This window comes from Haemaphysalis longicornis, unplaced genomic scaffold, assembly GCF_048455015.1.
Source record: "Haemaphysalis longicornis isolate Haplotype H1 unplaced genomic scaffold, Haemaphysalis longicornis Haplotype H1 scaffold_1, whole genome shotgun sequence".
Classification (NCBI taxonomy): domain Eukaryota; kingdom Metazoa; phylum Arthropoda; class Arachnida; order Ixodida; family Ixodidae; genus Haemaphysalis; species Haemaphysalis longicornis.
The window spans coordinates 251,254,015-251,268,784 of NW_027526203.1; the positions used below are offsets into that span (position 1 = coordinate 251,254,015).

Genomic DNA, 14,770 nt, shown 5'->3' on the forward strand with positions numbered 1-14,770 from the left:
TCCTTCCACTAGTCCGGCGCGACGAGTGCCTTGGCCAACTGAAATGTCGTGGCCCCGCAATGGCTGAGAAACGTCGACCTTTTCTTTCCAGCGTCCGTGATGCCCTGCGCCTCCAGAACGAATTCGAACCGCTGAGCAGTCTTCCCACTCGTCCGGGTGTGACAAGTTGAATTGCTCGATGGAGCCATTGCTGGAGGCCTCTCCATGTTGTGGCACCAACGGGACAGCGGGCCGGTACGCAGAGGGGGCGTTGCCGTTGTCCGGGGTTCCGCCTGTCACTCCGTTGCCGCACTGGACATCAACGCCCGACCAATCCCATCCTCGTCGCCAGTGTTACATATTGTGGGCTGAGGAACACAAACGTTTATTTTAACCAGGCCACACTTTGGCCGTACAAACACTGACTGACTGCATGCATAAAAACCACTCCAAAACACTTCATAGCCGCCAGGTGGCACGGCCACACGTCACATGTTCGTAGCTGTCTTTCCTGTTGCCGCCAAACATAGTGGCCACAGTCACACTACACAACAATTAAAACAAACAGGCAAAAAGTTGTTTCATTTCTCATTAATAGCTAATGTTTAGGTTGTTCTTGTTCACGTGTCTTGTTTCATGTACTAAACCATTGCTGGAAGGTAACAAAGTGGCTCAGGATATTGATATTCTCCACAGTTACTAGGCAGAAACGCAGGGAATTCTACAATTTCAGTTTCCCATTGCAGACTACATTGTGTGAAACAGTTCCCTAGGCTGCAACTACACTGCAAATACTTGGCACCTGCAGGAGCCATGCCACATATTAGCAGCATGCCACACTTCTTAGCGAGGCAAAATTGGAGTTGAACATGGCAAGCGTAACGCACTTCTAGCAAAGAGGCAAAGTTCGCCTCTATGCAGAAAGAGGTGCACATGCCAAGCGTGACACGCTTTTAGCAAATAGGCAGAAGTTGTCCTTGCACAGCTAAAGCTGAGTGTGGCGCATGTATATAAATACTTGTTAATTGACCTAGTTTGTGCATGAAAGTATACGCCACAGACGCATATACACGGTGATCAGAAAGTGATCACTGTGCATCCAAACGAATTGAAATGGGCAAACAATCCCAAGGCATTGAGTTAGTTCAGTGACCTCGTTATCACATATCTATCACATATATACCGATTACAAGATCACAAAGCAAAAGCACAGTGGGTAGCTATCCTTGAAACAATTAATCCGTGCCAAACGAATTATTTGAATGGGGGAGGGGGGAAAAAAGAGAGGGAAAAAAAAGTTGCAGATGACATCTATGTTTATCGCTTTTAAGATGTACCCCGCAGTAGCATTACTTAGATGCCTAGGGACCGTTTTGGAACAGTGTTGCTGCATTAATGGTCTCTGTTTCATGAGCACAAATGTCAGCAAAGAGGGAGAGACCAGCAGCAAGGGTTTTTATCGCCCTGGCCCACGAGAGGCAGAAGCCCTCTGCGGTGCTGTGAGGACGAAAGGTAGGGCAAAAGGTGAAAGGGCGAAATGTGAGGGTGCAAGGTAGCGGCCGCAGGGCCTTTGTCAGTTTGAGCGAGGAGACAGTGTGAGTGTTTCAAAGTTCTTATTCTGTAATGTCTTCACCGCAGTGAACCTTTTTGCTTTTTTGCTAAGAGAGAGACAGAGACAGTGAAGATCTCTGCTGACGAAGAAATAATTTGGGTTTAAAAAGGGGTAAAGATATGGTAGGGAGGTTAAGGGTCGAACCTAAAATCTAGGGCACCAAATGCAACCACTCCTTCCCTTGCCCTCTCAATCAGCAGCTCATGCTGATCTTGATGTAACCAGCTGGTTAAAGCTTTCTACCATGCCTCGATAAAGTAGAATATGTAATGCGCCAGTTGTTCTCCTATAAGCATATCTTGGACATAGCTAGGTTGCATGGAAAACGGTGGATGTTTCTCCAAATTTAGCAGTTTTAGTTTAATGTCTGATGCTCCCATCAAACCTCTTCGCCCATATAGAATTGTAGATACTTGTGTTGGTGTATCTTCCACAGAGTTTACAATTCTTCGGCATTGAGATCCCTCCTGGAACCGGGAACGATCATGTTCCTCGGTGCAGGATGAGATGTTTTTATTGTTTTTCGGGATTGTGCACCTGTTGCGTCCCTTGCGTCCGGCTGTAAAGGCGACATTGACTTTCTTCATGCTGGATAACAGTATACTACGGAAGCGCTTAGGTATTCTGCCCACAGCCAATAGCCTAATGCCTTTTGAGAGTCTGTTGTTTACCCTTCGATTCGATACTACCACTAGTCAGATTGCCAAGAGGGTGGCTTAAACTTCCGCTTCTTTGTTCATGTAGGTAAGAGGGTCATGCAGTCACAAAGATTGCCAGAGTAGTCAACTATGACAACCGCTGCCTTGTACTTCGGTGTATATTGTGTAGTCAATGTATACTGAGTTCTCATGATTCTACAACCTACAATTAACTTCATCCTGCCATACCACCTGTCCTTGTGTAGGTTTGTATCCATGTTTTTGCCAGGGAAAAGTTTTTAAGCGGAGTCGTTGAATCGGTGACATATTCATCATGGCGTCCAGTCGTTTTCCATGGGTGCCTGCCTTTCATACGATGGCCCATCCCATTTTGTTTTCCCAGCCGCTCCCTTGGTGCTAGGTAAGTAGTTTCTCTGATTGCTTCAAAGGCTTTATAAAGGCTCAACTTTAGGACATTTTTATCATCATTATCATCAACAGCCCGTTGAGGTCCACTGGAGGACGAAGGGCTCTCGCACTGACCTTCACCTGCTGTTGTTCTGTGCTGTCCGAGTCCATTCCTTGCCCCCAATTTTCTTATTTCATCCTGCCATTGAGTTAATGGCCTTCCCCTTCTTCTAGACCCGTCTTCTATATCTGTTTTGTCACCCTGGAGGTTCACTGGTTTTTGTCTCACCATAAAAACTGCGATTTTCAAAGGTGCCTTATACACTGGCCTGATGACGGTGTTTGTTTGGTTTCCTTCTGTGTGAGTAAGTTTGTGGGATGGTAGGCTCTGCGATGTCCGGCTCAAGATCAGTGGCTGCATGAGTCACCGTTTCTTCCTCATTCCTGCTCTTCTCTTGGTTAGGCACTTTATAATGTAGGCAACTGGTTGAAGATTTGCTGTATTTCAGTGTTTGCGAGATCAGCTCTGCCTCTTGTCTCTATATCAATGCCAAACATTTTTACGTGACTGTTCTCTAAGAGGACATCCGTACTTATTTTTAGGGTCATTAGCCACTTGGCGCCATCTGTTGTTTACCAAACAAACCTTCAGGTAAAGGCAGAACCGCAGGGATATCGAAAAGTACTTTGTAAATTTGTTGTCATTACATGCTATATAGTGGGTTTTATTTTAGTTTGTTTTGGCTTGTAACCTACACCGTTCTTGATTTTTAAGAGATTGGCATTACTTTTTTGCCCCTGTTTTAGTTGGTGACCCAATGTCGTGCCGACGACATCAGTTCCGAGTGGAATGGTGGCTCAGAAGGTAAGGTGTTGTGCTGCCGAGTCGTAGGACGTGGGTTCAATTCCCAGCAGCAGCGGCCGTTTTCCCAATGCAAGCATTTTTTTAAAAAAAAGCACTCGGGTGTCAAGACTGCGCCGTATGTTAAAGATCATCAGGTGGTCAAAATTAATCCACAGCCTTCAAGGAGCCATGAAGAGAAAATGCAAGTTGGTTTAATTCGAAAGATTTCGTGTTTTATAGTGCCCCCAGCGCTTGTCCGGATACAAACGGTGCTTTATTCACTGAGAAATTAAACAATTTAGGTTAAAATTTTGATTTTCCCACTCAATCGTGCGTTTTCGTGGTCCCAAATGACATCACAGGAACCGACCGCTCTGCAGCCTAGAATACCTTCATTCACGCATCCGCCGTACAGGGTAGAGACACGTATACGCTGGCGCCGCCATTTTCGGTTGCTCGCTCGCCGCCGAAGCAAGTCATTGTGTCAAAACCGCGCTAAAATTATTGCCGCAACGCGGTTTACTGAAGAAGTTTGAATCATATTGTCTGTTTCGCGTTGCTAGGTCTCGTGGGAAACGAAAAGAATAACGCGTTGAGCCCGTTGGCCCAATTGCGGCGGCACGGGACCGTTCAAAGGTTGTCTCCACCCTGTGCAGCGGTGTTGGTTTGTTCCCGCGTTTCTTTACGTTCCGTAACCTAGATGGCGCCACCATACCGTGGCAAGCGTTTGGTTTGTTTTTGCCCGCATTTAAACCTGGCTTGTTTTTGTTCTGGGAGAAAATATTCGTTCCCTGAAACAGTGCTCGCTCGACAAATGGGGTCACGTAAGACACCGCTGCTTGCGTCAATCAGCCAGTGTCGTCTGAGACAACCCCAAGCCCCGTAGTGCTGTGCAGCTAAACCAAGCATGCTGTGCGCAGTACGAACAGCAGAACGCATCAGTACTTCTATGTTTTTTACATGTGCTTTCGTAACTTCCACTGTTTGTCCCATCATTCTTATTGCTTTGTAAAGAATGTGCCCTAAATTTAAGCGCAAATCGCTCGTTCGTCTAGCTTGTAAGCTCTACCTAATTTGCGTCTGCTTCTGCCAGCCTCCGCCAATCGCAGAGCTTAGCTCATGTGACATCATAGGTTCTGTTGCGGGAAATGAGCTGGTGGGTCGCATGACCATTCCCGTTTTTCCTAATTATGTAGCTTATTTGAGCGAAGTTTACGTTAAAAGTGGTGTCAGTATGATTCTAACGAGACAATCTTTTGAATGAACCAAACTTGTGTTTTCTCTTCATGGCTCCTTTCAACTACGGTGCACCTCATATCGTCTGTATGGCTTCGGCGTGTATATTACTGGAAAATTAAAATGTTCAACTTCCACTGGAGAGGCACTTGGGTGTGGTGGCATCAGTTGCGGGCACAGCTGGCGACTGTGTCTGCCGAGCACAATACAGGGTTCGTACAGGCTTCAAAAGCAAAAATTCAAGGGTTTTCAAGGACTTTCAAGGACCGGAAAACACATTTTCAAGGTCCCCATCTAATTTTTTATCTGGCAGTATTTATAACCTTTCCAACACAATGCAAAAGTTTTTATTCCACAATACCTAAGCACATTAGTGCACATCGAGATAGGTGCTAACGGGTTCGTAAAGGCTCCCCCAGCTTTATTTTTTTTTAATTTTATGGCTGGTATTTACAGGTTTGTCTTTTTCTTTCTGTTTTTCTGAGGCTGTTTGATTTCAAAACTTAGTTAATGTTGCCTGCATCTCCTGCTTTGTCAGCAAGAGTATCAGCTGAAATTAAATCGAGCAAGTGTTGCTTCAAGGCAGGATGAACTATGTACACGTCCACCATTTGCACGTAAAAGCAAACGTAGATGGAGCGTATGAGGCACAGTAAACATGCAATGAGCAAGCGTCCACAGACTAGATGCAAAATAGAGAACAGAAGCTGGCTTTTACTTGATTGTATCGTGATATGAATTGGATTGACAAGTGCCTGCTCCCAATGTTGCCTTGTAATAATAAAAATCTACCAATTTTGTAATTTCACACAATACACTGAAACTTGAATGTTACAATGTTTCTTTACATTTGTTAACACCTAAAATCCATGGCAAACACTTTAAATTCTTGTGAAAGGACAGGGCCAATGATTCTCTCCGGAAAAATCAAGGGTTTTCAAGGACCATGTAAAAATTCCAGGACTTTCCAGGCCTTGAAATTGACACTTCTAAATTCAAGGGTTTTCAAGGTTTTCAAGGACCTGTGCGAACCCTGACAATACCATCGACAAGGCATAGAATGAGCTTCCCTGTGCAGGCGCGGCACCCGATGAAAATGCATCCTTAAATTTCTTTCACCCCTGCCGTAGTATCAATGCCTTCCTTTCCACACTTCAGTTGCCACTGTGCCATTTTTCGGATTCAGGCGAGCCCTCGCATCTGGCTCAGTCATAAGCTTCCAGGTGGCAGCGATGATGTATTTCCGTGGACACTTGATGAGCACAGCTGATAGCGGACGGCCAGCAGCCATGGGAAAATCTAAAAATGAGCCTAATAATGCTATCGCGTTAACACATCACATCATAGCTGTCCTCAAAAGCCAGTGCATTTGGAAAATGCCACTTGATGGAGCTATACATGGCAAGTCCTGCTGTACTTTTCACAGTGCACACCAATGACATTTGTTTAAAATTTAAAATTTTAGGAATGCTAAGCACTTCTTGAAGAAACTGCTGTTTTTCTTTCACAATAAAACTGAGAGGCTGAGGCCGGGAGTGGCATGGCTGGAACATGATGAAAGTCCCACAATGCAATAACCACGGGTCAACGCCGTATCCCTCCCTCCCTCCTCGCTTGAATCGCATGGCAATGTCTGCCTCAAGAACCTCCAGTCCTTTTTACGTTTCTATCTACTTTTTGCTCTTGATTTTTTCCAACTACTTTCTCAACATCAAAATTTCCTGTGGCTCATTCAGTCAACTTCTCACACTTTTCCCATTTTCTGCGACAGAAAAACGGAAGGGGCCTTTTTACGCCATGCAGCCTGGAAGGTGCACTGGTTCCTGAAGGCCTCAACAAGTCATTGGGGGAGTCCAAGACTGAAGCGGGCCAGGCTGAAACTGCTAAAGCGGGATTCACACGACAGAGAACCCCTCTCTTTTTGGCCCGCGGGAGCCGCTCACGTGACCGGTTTTAGGCTCCGCCCCTCGGTGGGGATCGCCCGCGGATGCTCCGGGAAAAAAAATGCCACCGCATGTTTTCGCTCGGCGGCGGCGGCCCTCCGTAGGGAATGGAACCAGTTGCGCAGAGAGCAGTGGGGACGAGGGCGAGGCTCGCGCGGAGGAAGCGAGCCTCGCCCTCGCTTCCTCCGCGCTGTCGTCTGCTAGTCACTCCGCGCAGCTCCGCACGTGTCGATGCGCCACCAAGACGGAAAATCCGGTCACGTGGTGTTGACGTCACATATCCGTCCGCCTCCGTGAGAGGGTTTCTCCGTCGTGTGAATCCCGCTTAAATGGCATGCTTCAGGGCCCACACCAACCGTTGCCAATTTCACGCACAGCTTCGTACCACCACGGCCTTTGTATTCCCAAAAAATAAGGTCTGTGTAATGTGCTTAAAAAGAGACATGCAGCACAAAAGCACTTTGGGACAAGTTAGAGAGGCGATGGTGTCAGCAGCCATGTGATGCTCATTTCTCCTTTTCATTAATTTCACTGGCTGATGAATGTGGCTAAAACTGGTTACTACTCAGTGGTTCCCTTTCAACAGCCATTCTTGCAAATCAAACCTTTTCAAGTAACAACAAATGCCCCAGCCAGGACTACCAGGGCGAGTAGCTCGGCGAGGCAGGTGTACGTACGGTGATCTGGGGGTAGTTGTTGAGGCAGTACTCGAGGTGGACCTGCTTGGTCTGCTCCTGGGCTTCGTGCACCAGTCGCACATTGCTCAAAGTCCTCACGTCTGCACAGGCCGGGCCAGCACATCCAGGACCCATGGGAAAGGCAAAACAGCATGCACCTTTTGAACCACAGTGCTCATGCGACAGCACAGACTGCGACAAGGAAGGCCACCACAACACTCCACTGATATAACCACCGTTAGTCATACTGCATTAGGATACACACCTTATCTCATAAGGGGTGCCTCAGATGTAAAACATTGTTTTTAAACCCTCTGTGAGCTGCACTTTAAAGGGGTGCTGACACAAAATTTTGAAGGCGAGATAACTTCGGAGATAGATTGGTGTGCACACACGTACATCATCTGCAAAATATCATCGGCAAATACAGCCTAGAACATATTTAAAATCAATTTTAAAGTGTGCGACGCGCAACCGAGCAGCCAGCGGAGGACCCTGCACAATCAACATTCCCTGGAACGATCTGATTGTTGGCAGCGGAGGTACCGGGATTTCGTTGGCTCATTGCTTGAATTGCATGGCAATCAGCGGAGGTACCGGGATTTCGTTGGCTCATTGCTTGAATTGCATGGCAATGTCTGCCTGAAGAACCCCCGCCCTTTTTACGTTTCTATCTTACTTTTTACCCTTGATTTTTTCCAACTACTTTCTCAACATCAAACTTTCCTGTGGCAGCACAGAGCTGGCCGCGACCTAAGTTCTACAGCGATTCCAGGCACTTACTGCATTTTATTACATTTTACTACACTGGTAGCGAAAACACGCCGGGGACATGAAAAGCGCACTGAGCGAGCTGAACGGTCGCTGCGCAGACGGCAGCCACGGCCGCGAAGTGGCGTAGGCCGACGCAAGTAGCTCGAGTGATAGCTTGATACCGCTGCACGAAATGGCACTCAAGTCTCAGACAAGGCAGCACATACGAGAAAGGAGTTAAGGATGCAATGGCGAATTGCATTACAAATCATCATCTGCACCGCTTACGAGAGCGACAATTGAATATCCGCCGCAATGTTAAGCCTAACACATTTGTAGGCGGACCTGTAGGCAGACCGGCCAGCTGCTCCCAGAGCGCCATAGAGTTTCTTACAGCATACTTACTAAGAAACTCTATGCAGCACGCGTATCCTCATCCACTGCCTCGAGCGTTGCATGTCGTTCTTTAGCCGCGGCAGGAATTTGCACTTGCGGCGCCTGCATTACGCCCACTTTGCTTTTTAATTAAGCGGCTGATGAGATTAGTACATAGGGGCATTAGCAGAAATTGCCGCCCATGCGGAATCGACAGTGCTACGGCAGCTCTGCTGTGTGATATCCATCCGACAGTCACGCGGGCAGCTTTTTTATACCAAATCCATCCTTTTGCGGCACCCGCTGAAACTGAAACTGCGACTGGCCGCATTAAAAATGCCTCTAATTAAACAACCATCGTGCGCTGAAGCAAATGAGGTTTCTACGCGTCATAAATAGGTCATTGGCTACTTATCGGGGGAAAAAACAAGGTGCAAAATTTTTCTGTCAGTGCCCCTTTAAGCAAGTTTCAAAAACAGGATTGCAAAGCAAGTAATGTCGAGATACACACTGGCTCTCATTGCTGTTTTACAATCCTCTATAAAAAATTTGAGCATTTGGCAAGGCAAGAAACAGTGGTCTGGCGTGCGAGCCCCACACCATGGCCTCATTCACTGCTGTCCTGCATTTATAAATATAAGGCACAAAAAAAAAAATCTTATTTTCCATTTCTTCAACCCCTTTTAAGGAAATCTACATGTGCCCTGGCACTTTACACTTAGAATGTGGCCCATGATGCCTAGGTTTTGAGCAGCATGTTCAAGGCAAACTCTACACAACGCGTGGCTCAAGAAAGCTGCTTTCACTGCAATGACCCAAGTCTCTGCATTTATTTGCATAACTGTGTTCAAAAGCACTTCTCCACATATGTTCAAATACATGGGCATCTACAGGCCCTTTCACCGAATGGGGGTAGCCATTAAATGTGCAATGCCTAAACAAAAGCAAGTTTTTAACGCTAGCTCCAGACTTGAAAATAGCAACTTCAGCTCCTTTGCACTGCCCCTACTTATCCCTACTTATCCTACTTATCCCTCAACAATGGGATCGAGTTGGCCCAATGTGCCCCCCCTCGACCCCGAAGGCATGCAAACGTACAAGCTTTGCAAGCGTTTTAACTCAAACGCTCGAGGCTGGTGCCTACAAGGGCGCAGCTTCTGCATAGGGTTCCCTGGGGCTCCATGAAAGTCGAGAGATTTGTTTTCATTAGCAAATCTTGAACCGTGACCACTCACAGGAAGCAAGGTGTTATAACACTTTCACCGGGAGGATTAAGCAACAAATGTGGCAGGCATGACTCAAAACGACTTGTTCAGTGGATACGAGAAGACTCATCTATTCCCTGACAAATGTTGTCCAAGCAGTTAATCCTTTTGCTCTTATGCTTTGCACCGAAAAGTGCCTTCCCTTCTAAAATGAGCACTACCTTTTGACACTCTCCACTAAGCATCTACTCCAACAATTACGACACACAGAAAAGCAGCATCAGCCCCCCAATTATCAAGCCAGAATAGCTTATGATACACTTCATTTTTTTTTTCTTTAAGCCAGAAAAATATACTCGTCTGGTGCCGTTGTAGTGCAAACGACCAAGGAGCAAAAAAACGGCCACGGTGATCACGGGTTGAAAAAAACCACCTTTCCGACGGCTCACCTCCGAGCTCACATTCGGCAGCTTGATGTTCGGACACTGCACAGCAAAAATGCATCAGTGTTTGCCCAACAAAACATGTCACCAAAATGTGAGTTTTTTAACGTCCAACTTTGCACAAACTATTAGATGGATGGATGGTTGAATGGATAGATGGATGTATGGATGGAGGCATGCAAGCAGGAAAAAAAATGATTAGATGAATGCAGGCAGCTTTTTTTAACAGCACAGTCAGAACCAAACAAGCATGAACAGCTGTTGAGATAGATGCAACTGCACTCTCAGACTCGAACCCATAATGCTTGCTTAGTATACCAGAAGATATGCTTACTGCTTCCCACAGTGTGCGCAGCACAGTGTTTCCATGAATGCCATCCTAGCTTTGAAATTATATGGCCACTTTCTAATCATTTGACAAGCCTCGGCACATTCAGAGGAATTCACCCTGCACTTTGCTTGATTAATCCCAACAGCACTGTGCTACAACAGCTGATGGAACTCGAGGTAAGCCATTCATCCCCCATGAACTGAGGGGTGGAGCTGCTTGGACATACACAACGGAGTGAAGGAAAACTTTTTTTTGCAGCATTTTAGAACTGGTACGTTTGAAAAGAGAATATGAAAGGTACTTTTCGACATATCTTCACCTAGCAACAGAGATACGAGAAGAAAAGCCTCAGACTCAGGAGCCCCCGACGCAAGCGTTATCCAGCTGCAACATCTCCCAACAACCAAATACAGAAACCATGCCCCAAAGCTAATACTATTTTGGCAGCAAAGCAAGCGAGGGGGTTATTGCAGGGGAAACAAATGCGAATATTAAACTAGCAAAGCTTACGTCTAGCTGAGAAAATGCTTTGTTAGCGGAACGGTGTTATAAATAAGCATCTCCAACTTTCATGGCCACACAGCAGCTCTTATTGTTACTTCTTCCATCATCATAAGAACTACTACATAACTGAAAATGTTCACAACAAATTAAACATGTTCGATTACCTGTTCGAAAACCTGCTTCCCCTACAGTAAACTTCTTCAGTAGTTGGCCTTTAATGGAAGAACACGTCAGCGGGGCACAATGAACATGGTTATGAACACAAGTAGCTGGCACATAATGGTAAATGGGCGTAGGGCAAGCTGCCTCCTTCTACAATCGGATGTCATTAATTTTGACTTTGTTGTGCTTAATCCCATTGTCAAATCATTTTCATGATGAACTACTGCAGACACACAAAACGTGCGAATATTAACACGAATTGACACCAACTGGAAAACTGTTGGTTGCAAGACCGTTGGATTTCACTAAAAAAAGTAAACTAGCCTCGCCAAGTTACAACATTCGAGCCATAGCATTCTGGAAACTTGGTTACCACAATGACATTAAAAAACTGTGACTCTAACAATGTGGTTACAATTTCCCATTCACATTTATTCCTAGAAAAAATGGGACACAGTCGCAGACCGATTGGGAAGAGTATTTGGAGCTGGGAATTTTTCGGCCTGCCAGAGTTGTCTAGCATCACCTTGGTGCTTTTTTCAGATTCGATTTTTCAGACTGCTTCCTTATGCGGAAATTTTCACCGTCAGGTCAGCAAAATCGGTCTTCGACTCTGTACACGACAAAAAGAGGGAGGTGACCACGGGGACGGCGTTCGAGAGGAGGAAAATCAGGGAGGGGGCACCTGGGTTGAGCAGGAGCAGGAACTTGAGGCAGACGTAGTCGACGGGGTCGAAGCGCAGCTCCTGCAGCCGGGCGGTGAGCGCGTGCAGCTGGTCAGCCAGGGCAGGCAGCCCGAGCAGGGCAAGCGACACGAGCGAGAACTTCTGCCCATTGGGCAGAGTGGTGTCGTCCGGCAGGCCATTGTGCAGCCGCTGGTGCACGTGGTCCAGGATCAGCATGTCGCTCCACGACTGCTGCAGCAGCTTCATCTGGTCGTCCACCTGCACACCCACGCACCCGCAGCTCAGAGGACAGTCGCTCACCACCCGCGTTGCTTGCCAAACCCCTTTCTAGAGTGTCGCACCACTCGGGCCAGCAAAGGTTCATTCTCACTTCACGTGGCTCACATTCTGCTGTTCCTCGGTTCCGCTTGAAGGAACTTTCCCCGCAGCAAATGCCAAATGTAGCCTTTTAGTTTGCCATTTTCTAAGCCTGTAAGACATTTATGTCTTAGAGGGGAAGCAACTGAGCTAGGATACATAATGAAGTGCTCGAAGCACAACAGACCTGCGGGCCCATGTACTCACTAGTGGCCTGGCATGCAGATTTGTGTTCTCGCCTGCTACCAACCGAAAGCAAAACTGCCTAACAGAGATATCAGGAATTCTTTTGAAGCTCTTTCTGTATTAAGTGCACCCCAGGTAGCCAAAGTTACATTGGCTGTTTACAACTAGCGCTGCCCAGAAATTTGTTGACTTTCAGTCGAAGTTCCCAAGTTCTTATCTTCCTCACTTCCACATGAACATCGTCAAACAACCCGTGCATGCGCCGGCGCTCATCAAACAGCGTTTTTCTACGTTACGCCGTTGCCGGCATGCAGCCATGCACAGAGCACAAGCAAAAACAAAAGCAAACTACTAATCATACCGCACTGCGAATATTCAGCGGCGGGTTCCTCGTGGAGCTCATAAACGCAACGACGCCGCGTTACCAAATCCCGATGACCAAATTTCGTGCGCGCATGCGACGGAGTCGTCCGCTAGGAGAAGGGGGCGCGCGGCGTGCTCCACAATGGCGGCCGCTTCCATATTAATTATACGCCGAGACAAAGATGGCGCTTGCGCAAATGGCCGTGGATCGTGTCCAATTGCATTGTCCGCGCTGCGGGAAGAGAATTGGGCCGCCGCCGCCCCGTGAGGAAACAGGCCCGCGTGCACGCTGGCCTTCCCGCGCGGGGACGGGAGTCCGGCCGGCCGAAGAACAAAAGAGCGCGACGACAACCGCAGATTCCGCTCTGCTGCAACTGCCCGTGGAAGCCGGGCGCACTCCCGAGCACTCGATTTGCCTATCGCCACATCGAGGCGCCTTTTTCTTCACTACCTCAATTGCCTCGCTCCACAAACGTCGCACTGCCATCGCGGCCGCGCGCACCCACAGAGACCTAACGAGACTACCTCGCGGACACGATGGCGTTTGGCGACCGATGTCGGAACTCGGTTCCCTGCACTTCACGCGCAGGATTAAGCTTACGAAAGTGATGACGCGATCCCCTGCACATGAAGTTCTCCCACCCCAAAAAGCGTGCCGTGTCAGCAGCCTCCCCCGCTGCGACCTGGCTGCCCGGTCACCAACACGTTCCATCTAAGCCGCCCAAGACCATTCATCAATGCAGCCATTCGGCCAACGAGGTTTGTGACGAGAGTGACACGACGATAGCCCCCAGGGCCGTAACCCAGAGGGGGGTTTGGGGGTTCAAACCCCTCCCGAAATCTTTTCCAGGCAGCACGTAAACAATACTTACTGTTGCTTTCAGCAAAACTCCCCCTCCCCAAAATGCATACCCCCCCCCTTCCGAAAAAAATTTCTGGGTATGGCCCTGATAGCCCCAGCTGCTCGTCCCGAGTGTTAGCCCTGTCCGGAATAACGGCTGGGAAATTACTAATAATATTAATAATCAGGGTGTCGAACCGGAACCGAACCGAACCGTAAACCGGAACTGAACCGATATTTTTGCCGGAACTGAACCCGAACCCGAACCGTTATTTTTTGAGCGCGCTGAACCCGAACCGGAACTGAACCGAAAAAAAAATAACGGTTACCGGTTCATGCCGAAATGGTTCGACCCTCTGTTGTTGATATTGCACAGTAAATGCAATTCAGGCCTTTTTTTCTTTCACGTACCATCAACTTCGTACTTGCTCGGGTACTTTCCCCTCCCGACAATTGAACACTATCACGCTCTATGTAACAACAGGGGAAATGAATTAGCACCATTGTAGCAATGGTCTGTTGCTGCTGGAGGCGCGAGCGTAGTGCAAGCTGACCAAACGAAATGTCATTCTCGGCAGCTTGCAGGGGATATAAAACGACTTTGCCCTTCCCTAGTTGCGACTTCATTGGAGCAATCAGGCTGCAGGAGTGCTCCACTGCGCAACAGCGAAAGCTCACACCCGATGTGTGCAAACTTTTTGCATTTCATAATTTGTTTAAAAGGTCCGACACCTGCAAATTATTAATACTTGACAAGTGTGACCGCAGGAGCTGCTCAGTGGCTAATCCGTTTGCTAAGCCGTTTGCCCAACTCGCTACATTGCTTCTACTGCGACTCGTTCCGGAGGGGAGTACTGCTGTGGACGAATTAAAGAGCGTCTACCCAAAAAGTCCCATCTCATGCTCCGCGTGACAAATTTCCCTTTCATTTTGTAACCGCATTATCTGTTGTAAGATTCCGCAATGTAGCACACGGAACGATGGTAGGGGTTCAGGCGGTACGATGACATACTGATTGTAATGCACACTTTCGGTATCGCAAAAGGAATTGCAGTGGTCAGAGCAATAATGCAGTGACTGAGCATTAACTAAAGCTTACTTTTAACAAAAGTGTGGCTAACACATTCGATAAGGTGACAGCTAACAAATTATTCAGGGTGACCAAATATTCTAATTCATTGGTAGTATTTATGTACCTGTTGTAGGATTTTTCTGTTTTGTTACAAA

At 47.4% G+C, this 14,770-nt stretch overlaps 1 protein-coding gene across 2 annotated transcripts in view; it reads right to left on the reverse strand.

The window, feature by feature from the left end:
* The window catches only part of Ftz-f1 (ftz transcription factor 1), a 353,164-nt gene that overhangs the window by 11,178 nt on the left and 327,216 nt on the right, over positions 1 to 14,770 (reverse strand). For both annotated transcript variants that reach the window (XM_077675587.1, XM_077675592.1), the window contains 2 exons: positions 11,796 to 12,054; positions 7,338 to 7,438 (listed from right to left, as the gene is read on the reverse strand). In XM_077675587.1, the coding sequence (XP_077531713.1) occupies positions 7,338 to 7,438; positions 11,796 to 12,054 (360 nt within the window). The remainder of the gene's footprint in view (positions 1 to 7,337; positions 7,439 to 11,795; positions 12,055 to 14,770) is intronic.